At 41.0% G+C, this 11,620-nt stretch overlaps 1 protein-coding gene across 1 annotated transcript; it reads left to right on the plus strand.

The window, feature by feature from the left end:
• The first annotated feature begins 356 nt into the window (after positions 1 to 356).
• si:dkey-256h2.1 (uncharacterized protein LOC337520 homolog) lies at positions 357 to 10,939 on the plus strand. The gene is made up of 12 exons (XM_037072932.1): positions 357 to 978; positions 2,523 to 2,665; positions 3,179 to 3,354; positions 4,096 to 4,256; positions 4,495 to 4,635; positions 4,766 to 4,887; positions 5,402 to 5,570; positions 6,139 to 6,284; positions 8,618 to 8,754; positions 8,838 to 8,964; positions 9,551 to 9,684; positions 10,727 to 10,939. Exons 1-12 carry the CDS (start codon positions 527 to 529, stop codon positions 10,850 to 10,852), a joined length of 2,034 nt encoding a protein of 677 aa, XP_036928827.1. The 5' UTR covers positions 357 to 526; the 3' UTR covers positions 10,853 to 10,939.
• Positions 10,940 to 11,620: the final 681 nt, after the last annotated feature.

Here is an 11,620-nt window from a genome sequence, read left to right on the forward strand (position 1 = left end):
AGGATAGATTTAGGCCATTAGGCGTTAATTCCTCAAATCTCGCGAGAAGTGGTTGTTTTGCTCCGTTAATTGTACGTTAGCATTTTGAGTTGCTAGCTTAAATCCTCTCTAATTATTGCCTACTTATCGGCTGTTTGCCAGTATATACCGTGACATAATCATTATTCAACACGTCTTATCACAGTTTAGTCGCTCATGGCTGTGAAGTTCGGTGTCGTTAATCCCAGATTTGAGTAATCCGGGGCAACTAGGTAACTGTTTGAAATCCCGTTTTCGAGCTATCAACGGCTCACTGTTGTCAATTTGCGCTATTTAAGGCTTCCTGTCCCCTCAGGGCCACCGTAGACAGCTGCACGACCCGCCTCCAACTCAAAAGTCTTTAGACGCAGATTAAGGACCCATGAAAACGCCCACTGACAGAGTTTAACTCAGTCTGACCTTTATAATTCAGATAAACTCTCCAAAAGCCATGTTCTGTCGTGGCTGTCTGCGGTGAGTTCAGGGGCTCTCGCCAGTCCGCGGTAACATGGCTCCGTTGCGTTCAAAGTTCTCGATGTTTTGGATGCTCGTTGTTTTGACAGCTCATGTGACTGCAGGTATAGGGAAACCGAAACTAATCGGAGATGAAGAGGCCTGTGTGTCCAGCAACAATAACGACAACACACTCAGTTTGAGAGCCACTAAAAGCTTCGGGGTCGGCGGGCCGGAGCCGGGAGACATCGCCGATGCGTTTACGGTCCGAACTCTGGATGGAGAGTTCCGCTACAAGCCGGGGGTCCTGGAGGGACCTCTCATCATCCACGCCTTCACCAACAAGTCCGGGTTTCTGGAGTGCCTGTGGAGCTCCGAGTCGTCTCTGAGCAGCCTGGTCCAGGACCTGCCCGACAGCACCCAGGTGCTGTTTCTGTCCCTGGACGACTCCGCGGTCACTGATGCTCTGTGGATGAGGGACCAGCTGCACCGGGTGGCCGTGCAAAGGTGACCGGGGGAGGAAGCGCTGCGTTCAGGCAACGTGTTGTGTTGACGTGCCGCCCAGTCCAGTGGCAGCAGTAGCAATACAATGATATTAATCCTGCGGTCAGATATTTAAAATTGCAGTACAAGCACAGTATTACCAGCACAAGTATTTAAAATAATCAATATTTCAGTATTCTTTAATAAATTATTGGTAATAATGACGCGCCAGTGTGTAAGCATCCTTTCACTGGTGTAGCTTCTGGAGCTGGTTCATTTTAACCACTTTATATACATTATACGTTGCTTTTTATGTTAAATATTGGGTAATTGTACCGTATTTCGGACTAAAGCAGTTATTTAAATGGGACAATCTGAGAAGCTTCAAGGGGAAATTATTGCTAACAACTGTATAACATCTTGGTGGTCCTACTAAGACATTATTTTAGCTGTGAGGGGGTCTCACAGGTGAACAACAGCAGCGTGTAATGGAAAACCATCAAAACTGTACTTAAGTCAAGTACTTGTAAATGTACTTCATTACTTTCCACCACTGGAGACGATCAAGATGATGCAAAACACACCTTCAGATGACTCACAATGTAGTTTTGGTGGAAAAATTCAAACTCAGTATCTTTGTGATTAACAATATTAATGAGGTAATAATACAAATATTTGTTTTTTCCATACATGAATGAACAAGCTGTTCTCAGAGGAAAATAAGGTCCCCAGACCACTGTGTTATGCTATGAATGTGGCAGGGTCCGCCACATATAAACAAAGTGAAACAGTATGAAACTGAGTTGTTATTTAAGGTCAGTTTGTTTATTCAGTGACTGAACAAAGAAAGTTTGTTTAGGCCTAAAGAAAAAACAGTCAATAAAGATATTTCTCCTCACATAAAATTGTCTTCCCCAAAACTTCTAAGTGATCCTTAAAAAAACTGAAGTTTCTAATAAAATCTCTGCTGCAAAGATGGATGAATAAGTTCAGTCTTGTTCTGTTTTAGTGTCTCATGGGGGAGATTTGGCCCCACAGGTTGAAATAAGCTGATAAATCAAGACTGACACATCCACAAATTCAACAGAATAACAAATAAATGGAAGTTACACACACAAAAAAATCACTTCTAAGCCAATTGATTATAAAAGTTACAAAACAGGGTCTTGTTAAAGGCAAACTGATTACCAAAGCATTCGATTGTGACTTTTTAAAGCAGCCTAAAATAGCAGCAGCAAAATAATGTAATATGTCAAAAAAACCCACAGTGAAAAAAGAAGTGCTGTTAGGTAAGCAGCTGACGGGTCCTCTCATGTGACCCGATATGAAAAACCTTTGCAGCAGAGTTTGTACTGGTGCAGCAGTTTCTCCTTCACATCCTGAATCTTATCAGTGTCACATCCTATACAACCTACAAATATAACTCAAATCTTTGGTATATTTTGCAAAAGCACAAAAAAACGTTAGTTGTTCTTAAGCTGTTACCTCATTATCTGTCTCTTAACTACTTTACACACTGTTTTGAGAATAATAACAGTTCTATGTTCTCATGTCTTTACATGTTTCAGCGGTAAGAAGGAGGTTCTGTCCAGGCTGCACTTCTCTCCGGTGCCCGTCTTCGCTCTGGGTAACTGGATCCCCATGGTGCTGTACTACTGGGGCTGCGTGTCACGTAACTGCGTCCTTGCCCAGGTTGCTTTCACCTCCGAGGGTAAGACTGCTTTCTCTTCACAAGACTTATTGTTGTCTGACTCCTTCACTGAAAGTACTGTATGATGGCAGGTCCAGTATATCTACGCTGCATCTCTCTTATCATGTTAACATCTGAACTACTCTGAACTTCAGAGTATATTCACATTTTTTCTCCACACACAACAAATGACTCAACTTAAAGGTTCCTTTTTTTTGCTGCTGTGATGCATTCAAGAGCATAAACTGTATAAAACAGCGTTCTACACTGCAGCCTAAACCCTGCAGGTCCGCGGCATTATCCACGTTTGAAGGCTCGATAGGTCAAAGGTGTGTGTTCTTGCTCAGCTTACCTCCTATCATTAATATTTAACTTGATGCCCAGATTGTCAGGGTGTCACAGCACAATCAGTTTTCATTCAGTGAACCTCACGTCTGTTTTGAGTGTCGTTTTCCAAAAGTGTATTGCTCAGTGTATTTTGTAAGTGGGCCGATGCTGCAGGTTCCTCACTCTGTGTTTTGTCTCTCCTCACAGGGTGGCACATGCCTATCATTATCAAGAGACTAGACGCCAGGTATGATTGGCTCAGCACGCGCTGGGGTCAGGCGTCCTATCAGCTGATTGATTCAGGCGACGGCTGTGATCCCTCCCCCTCGCTGGCGGGAGCTGTGGCCTGGGTGTCCGAGGGGAACTGCTCTTATTTCACTAAGGTCTGTTAATGTGCACGGTACTTACTCAAATTGCTCCTTCCACCCGGGAGTTCGTTTTAAAGCTGATTCTTCACGCGCAACAACAAGAATCACAACGCAAACGTTAAAACTAATGACGCTTCATTAAAAGAAGAGAGTTAACTTATTCAGGGTGTGTTTTTCTCTGAGTTGGCTCCTATTTTGGTGGAAAAGGGGTTGATTTTTTTTTTGTTTGATCTTTTGCTGTTGCCGTCTCAATAAAAAATCAGAATCAGCCGCTCAGTAATCTCATACATGCCACAGAGTGTGATTGGATGATAACAACTTAATTGCACCATCCAGTGCAGCTGTGTGGAAGCATTTCCATTGGTTACGTTTCTCCACTCGTGTATTCAGGTTTTCCGTTCATTCTTCATTCGTCTGTTTGTTTATGATCATCTATAAACTAAGAATGATTATTTTATTCGTAACAAAGAACACATTTTCACATTTAAGAAACTGGGATTAAAGAATCTGTAATTTTTATATTAGTTTAATACAAACATTAATAGATTGTGCTCTATGTTAATCAACAATCATGATCTGCATTTGTGATTATTGTCTTACATTTCACAGATTAAACTAAACTAAGGAGATTAATGATTAGATACAGCCCAGAGGCTTTTCTTGTGTGTTGCAGTTAATGTTTTGTGACTCACAGGCAGCGTCGACTTTCATCTAACATGATTTTATCAACATCGGATCTTCTGTGCTTCCTTCCAGGTGGAAAACATGGCCAAATCCAACGCGTCCGGTGTCCTTGTCTACGCTCTCCCCGGTAACCCAATCCAGGACATGAACTGCGTCGACGATGAGTGCAACACGACGCTGAGCATCCCCGCCGCCATGGTGCACCTGGAGCCTTCGGTGGCTCAGGCGCTGGAGTAAGACCTCGCTGTGATGCTTGTACACAGATTAACTGAACACTTTCAAGGTTGAAGTAATGATCCTCTGAAGCCCTTTTGTTTCCTGTCTGATTACGCTGCTGACTCGATCTGGTCCAACTAAATAGATTTCCTTAATTTGCTTCTCTACAGAACAAAGCATCTGAATCATGTCTGTCTGTCTTTTCCTGTGTCGCCCTTCTCATAATGATATAATATCTCTGAATTTGTTCCGTAGGTCTGGACAGCCGGTGTATGTGTCCTTCCAGAACACCCCGTCCCCGTACTTCTTCTTCAGTATTGACCAACAGGGGCTGCTGGCTGAGATGGGCTGGTTTCTTTACCCCTCGTTCAGCTTCGTCGCCTGGCAGGCACAGTGGTAAGAACACACAGAAAGAAAACAACATGATCTTTGCAGAGATGTTGTTTATAAAGTCCTCTGTCACAGATTTACACACCGTCTGTCGTTAGATGTCTTTTTTACCTGTATCTCTGACTCTTGTCCCCAGGTTTGATTTCTACACTGATCTGCAGAACAAACTCCAAAATCCTGCAAAGGTTGTTACTGTGTTTGACAAAGTCCAGATGCACAGGGAGAAGGGAGCGGTGGCCACAGTCGACATGCCGGCAGGTAACTTCATTAACAAGACGTGTGAGACAGGAACGTTTGAAATGTTTTGTGCTGAGTAGACATTTCATACCAGAAGTGACAAACATTATTGTTTGATCAGACTGGATTTGAACTGTTATGTGTCACTAAAACTCTCCGGCGCCGACTAGTAATATTATTCTTTAGGTTTGCAGCTTAACACAAACTAAATGTGTAAAGAAACTTAAAGATTAAGTTTAACTTTAACTTTAAATGTATGTCGTTTTTAAAGACTCTTTCTGCATAGCTGTGGTGTGAGAGGACTGACAAACAGATCCAGTTCTCACCTTGATGATATAACCCATTTTCTAGGTCACTCTATGGGTCTCTTCTATCCAGAGCATCCATTAGAGAGCGCTCAAAACAATTAACCCCACCACATTAGCATGGAAAGCTAAGGAGCTTGATGCATTAGAGCGTCAGTGTGAGGACGCCATCCGCTGTATGATAAAACATTTTAATAATGCTAACACTTGTGTGTTATGTCTCTCTGCAGGCTTGTCGGACTTTAACGTGCTGGAGCTGGACGCGGCCCTGTCGTGTCCCAGTAAGAGAGACGGGTCCTGCGCTCACTGGGATCACACAGTGCAGCTGTTTGTCTGCTGTGACCCTCTCGGCCCGTACTGCAACACGGAGCTGGGCCGATGGATCACCGCCTTCCGCAGGTGAGACGATGTAAAACACTCTGATGGCACAGACGCAAAAGATTATAGCCGACTCTAAAATATCACAGTAATATTGTCTTGAGACTCTGGAGGTGTCAGCAAGCTTTGTTTAATATCCACAACATACCTGAAAAAGTAAGAGAGTCACATGTTGGTGTTTCGTCAGAGATAATTTTAGTCTGATAAGGAAAATATAGCAACTTCCGGGATACATGGGTGGAGACAGAAGCAATCGATCTCAGACAGATTAAGAGCACCAGATCACAGGTTAACACTGACTTCTGGTAATCACTGTGAAATAAACACTTGTAGCATTTCAACCATGTTTAACATGTGAACTTTAACAGTTATAAATCATTGTATGGTGTCATTCAGTCATACAATTCAGTATGAATGTTATTTATGAGTCTATACTCTGCTTAACATTTTTTAAACTTTAACATAATGGCAGACCACAAAATTACAAAACTGTTATATAAACATATAACAGATTGAGAGCTTTTAACTGAGCGAGAATCCGATTATTGTTGTTTAATCTGATATTTGCTGGTGTGTGTTATCTTGGCAGAGGTACCGGACGCTGGCTGACGGACGTGTCTCCTCTGCTTCCGCTGCTGGACGCCAACAAATGCACCTTCACCATGAAGACGCCGCCGTGGGCGATGCCGTGGTTCACCTCCCTCAACCTGAGATTCAGCATCGGCAATCAGACTGGTGAGAACGCTGAAGTTTCGCTAGATTTGTGGCTGGAAAACTGTGCAGGTGTACTGAGCAGTTGATTTGATGGAGCAATATGAATATATAGTCTTTGCAAACCGCGAGGCGCTCCTGGCTGGAGGGGAGAGTTGAAGATGCGACTCAAGGATACTGCATGGGGTGAATTAGAGATGTGCAAGTCAGTGATCTGAAGACTGTGCAGGTGGTTTGGTATTTTAGTACGACACACTGATTGTTTATCAGCAGTCGGCAGATGGCTGTGACACACGGCTCAGCAGTTAAGACACTTTCAAACCACTCACTGCCGTCACTGATGTCATAATTGATATTCCCTCTTAGAGAAACGACTTCCAATCTGAACACGCAGACATAATTCACATACTTTTATTATCACTGTGACTCAGACTAGCTAGAGCACAAACGTCCATAAATCGGCTTTGAAATCAAAGAAATAGAATGTGCTTCAGAACTTGCCCTGTAATCTACATGATTTGAAGTAATCTTCCGTATTAAAGTAGTCCAGTGGTAGCTGTCTGCACATTCATGGGTACATTGCAAGCAGGAACTACTAACAGCTAATTCGGCTTAGTTTAATGTGACAATTTCCAAAATGTAAAAAAAAAAAAAAATGTGGCTCAAGCTGCAGCTCACCGCTGAATAAATGACTCCATGACAGAAAATGTAATCCACATAAGCAGCCCCTCAGCAGTCATCACTGCACTGGTGCAGCAGTTCAGAGAGGCTTTCATGCTCCGATCTGAACTCTCCCGCTGTGAGGACGGAGAGCTGCAACTGAAATTATATCATCTCAGAGCATTTTTCTGCCCGTGTTCTCTCACTGGAGGATGTTTTTAAGGGCAGAGAGAGGGAATGGCTCTGCAGGAAGGAACAGCCCGTCTGTAAATAGTTACTGGAACATATCTGGATAAAATTGACACTTTGAGTTCCAGGAAATGATTCGACTCAGCTTCTTTATAGAAACAGTCTGTATGACACAGAGGACGAGAAGGGAAGATTCAAGACCGGATTTGTTTTTGTTGCAGTCCTGTGCTTTAGATTTGATGAAGTGATTTATAAAGCTCATTTTGTCATGAAATTTGATCATGTGCATGTTTTGTTTTGGGTTTTTTTGCCAAATAATATTACTTATTCTAAAACTTTCATATTTACTTGCAAATGTACTCAGACTGATCGTACAATGATTCCGCTACAATATAGATAATTGTAAAATGTCACAAAACAAACGAGTAGATGGGATAAAAAAAAAAGGAACAAATTTCCCTGAGACAGACATTTTAAACCATAAATTTCAGGATGAGTCACATTAGCTGCAACATGTTGTTTTTGAAGGATCATTAGACACAAAATATGCATAATAACAGAGAATAAACAATAATATATGAAAAAATCATGTCAGTCTATTTGAAATTTTTAAAAAAATCAGTAACATAACTAACAACCTTAACAAGGATTTGGAAACCAAACATTGATTAAACCTGCCAGACTGAATACAATTATGACCGTATTACCAAGAAATTAAACCTAAAAAACACAAAAGCTCTCATAAAGTAACAGAGATGAAGATAAAATTTCTACTACTTTATTATAAAAGTGAAGATTATCACAATCCAAGAGAAGAAACATTTTAGATAAACACACCAAGAGATCTTTAGGTCGTAAAAAAGAAGTGATGGATCATTGTGAGTTTGTGAGTTTGATGGAATATTGAAGTTATAAGATCATTTCCATGTTTCTTTAGACATTATACGCACACAAATCAAGTTCAAAATGGTTTTTTCGATTGAAATAGTAATGACAGTGAAAATCACACACATTTTAAAATAAAATACAACCAAACATCCAACAAATTTCACTTTAATAGCTCAACCACCCTTTTTCTCAAGAACTGTGTGAATAATAATGTAACATTATAACTGATGTGTTACATGTTTTGTTTTAAAATGATCATGTAGTGCCACAGCTAATGATTAGTTTGATTATTGATTAAAATGTTGAAGATCAATCGATTAAATAGTTTGGTCCAAAAAATGTCAGAAATGGTTAAAATATGTGTATCTCAGTATCTGAAGTTGAGGTATTTAGTTTTGCCTGAAGAACAATTGAAAACTCCAGATTATTAAATTAAATATCATCAAATATTAAACCAAAAACGAGTATTTTTTTCATAATAGAATATCTTAAAGAGATTAATAAGCAGTATCAGTTACCACATTTGATAAAACTTATTTTTACAGTGTGTTGGTGACACACACAGTTTCATTTGTCACGTAACAGCTCTGGGTATATTTTCACTTTCTATGAATCCACAGCGAACATGACGGGTGATGGTGACGAGGAGCTCCGTTCCTTCAGAGTGATGTCGCTCTACAGCGGAGGAACCTTCGACAAAAACTACAACAAGAGATACCAGCCCATCAAATTCTCCATGCCGGCGTCGACCAAGAAGGTGACGGATCTGCTCGTTAACCTTTTAAAGAGCTTCCTGTCTGTCTGAGTCGGCGTCTTTATCATCCGTGCGTCTGATTTCAGGTGGAGCTGTTCGCCGTCATCACAGCCCACGGCTACGACGACAACCACTGTGGAGAGTTTTGCGTCACCTCCCACCACTTCCTGCTCAACAACGTCTTTAACAACACACTAATATTCGACTCTGCAGGTGAGAAATATCTCGTCACTCATCACATCAGATATCTGAGTTACTCACTCTTCATCAAGAGTCACTGTTTCAGGATGTCTGAGCTCTTATTAATCTAATTAATGTGACTGTGAAGTTGAGTCAGTGTGAATTTCCAGGAGAGATAGAAATAACTTTGACACTCGACGTTTAGATCATTAGAAGTTTTTTAAATCTCCCTTGTTGATCAATAACCTGATGTCCAACCTCTTCTGTTACATTTGTTGTGTGTTTTTACCTGTTCAGTTTTGAAGTTGATCCTCAGGTTTAATCATGAAACGTGTCAGTTTCACATCATGGGCCAACTCATGCACACGTCACCTGTTGTCCTTATGTTTAATTGTTGACGTCTTCAAAGTATTTCTTGTATGACCCAAAGTCCAAAGCGTGAGAGATATTCTGTTCTTAATCACATAAAACAAAAAATCGTCACATTTTAGAGGCTGAAACCAACCAATGTAAATAATGAAGTTCGTGTTTGTTAAGTTTCTGTTGATTAACTAATCAATGATGGTGAAGTGATCATTTCTTCCTCGTGTCTTGTTGGGGTCGTGGTCGTTACCATCAGGGACGCCGCTGGGCTGCACCACGCGAGTGAAAGAGGGCGCCGTTCCAAACGAACACGGCACGTGGCTGTACGGACGAGCAGGCTGGTGTGACGGACTGCAGGTCAACCCCTGGAGGGTCGACGTCACCAAACAGGTGACCTTTCACCCTAAACTTTATCATTTGATTGAATTATTGATCTCTATCCATTTTTTTCTGCCGTTGTTTTAAAGCTGGATCAGTCAGTAGGTTTATATAAGTGGATTAAGTGACCGTGTGTCATATGAAGGATTTGTTCACTTGGTTTTATGGCCCTTGACTGTTTTGGTTCATTGGCACTGCTCTCATTTCCAGACACAGCAGGTTGAAGATACTCAGTGAGAAAACTGTTAAAAAAACAATTCCAGCAGGAAACTTTCAGAGTTAGTAGCCAGATATTTGGTGGAGACCAAAACCGAGCTAAAATAGGAGTCACTAGCAGACTGACATGCATCAGAAACATGACTGCAAATTAATCCCCATGTTGCCTTTATAAGGTGACAGTATGCCAATGAGATTTTTAAATTCAGTAGTATCTGATAACTTTGAGTAGCACACAGTGTTGAATCTCTTTTACTAACCGCCTCGTAATACAGTCAGCATCATACTGAAGTCAAACATTTGAGTGAAGTGAGCCCACTAGAATTTCAGAGCACTTAATTATTCTGAAGTGAATAATCAGACATAATGATGAAAAGCCTAATCGCCAGACCAAATGTCGACTGTTGTAAAATTTCTGTGGGTTAAATTTTAAATGTCATGCTGTGACGACGCTGATCTTACGAGCTGGTTAGGTTTAGATATAAGAAAAGATCCTGTTTTGGTTTACCTGGTTCTGTCGCAACAGATCGTCCTGTCGTTGGAAGTTGTTCTGACGTCTCCTTAAAAAAATCTCTCCAACATCGGCATACGGCTCGGCAGACATCTCACCAGATCTTTTTGATTTTAAGAAAGAGAGACAATTTTGGCGTAACCTGGTGCAGATTGTGTTTTTGTGTCTGTTTTGAGTTGCAGATAACCTCCTGAATAAGATATCAGTGAAACCGAAACATCAGATCTTTATTAATTATTTAGTTAGTATTATTGATACAGTGTGTGTGTGTGTGTGTGTGTGTGTGTGTGTGTGTGTGTGTGTGTGTGTGTGTGTGTCCTCTTTCAGTTGGACATGAGCGGGTCTGAATCCAACACTGTTCTCTACTTCGGCTTGTTTGAAGGGAAGGATCCTAATCCAGCCAAAGATCCCGGATACATCATCATGTCGTCTTTTCTTGTCTTTTACAAATGATGCCGCTCTGTCAAACTCCAACATTGATGTATTCGTATTCTGCTGAATGTACAATCAAGCCAAAGATTAAATTTGTCTATTTTCCTACTGCTTTTTCCTGACTGGATCCGTTACTCTTTAAGTAGCATAGACAGGCGGGAACCGTTTATCCACGACAACGACGCTGATGCAAAATATCACCTACCACGCTCAGCCAGCATGAACGCCAATTACCATTTTTTTTTCTCAAGATGTTACCCTAAAGTCAACAAGAAGAAGCTTTTACAGCATAATAGGCACTCCACGTGCTGAAGATGCATTGTTCTGAGGGCAGCTTCTCCTCGCTAATTACATGTAATCATGTCCAACTTGAAAGTTTGGGGTGAAGAAAGTGTTTCTCAGTGAGTCATCTTCCTGTTGGGAGGGAATTCCTCTCACCTTCAACTACAACAAGATCTTCTCGCTGGCTTTTTACTGCTAATACCGACTGTTTCCTCCACTGAAGCTCATTACATTACAGGTACAACTGTGACTATTATTCTTTTGTGTAACCTTGTGTTTTTATACACAGTCATCACGCGTTACATTACATTATATTCACTTAACAGACTTGATTTGGAAGTGCATCCAACCCACAGTGCATTAACTTATACGTTTATTTGTTGTGTTTTTTTTTTTTCCTTTTAATGACATTTCACAGTATTGAAAAACATAAAAAACTTGAGACATTAAGTAGAAAAAATACGCGGCTGTATAATACAAAAGGGTTACGTCTTCTGAGCAGAAAGG

The sequence above is a fragment of the Acanthopagrus latus genome, chromosome 17 (genome assembly GCF_904848185.1).
Source record: "Acanthopagrus latus isolate v.2019 chromosome 17, fAcaLat1.1, whole genome shotgun sequence".
Taxonomy (NCBI): domain Eukaryota; kingdom Metazoa; phylum Chordata; class Actinopteri; order Spariformes; family Sparidae; genus Acanthopagrus; species Acanthopagrus latus.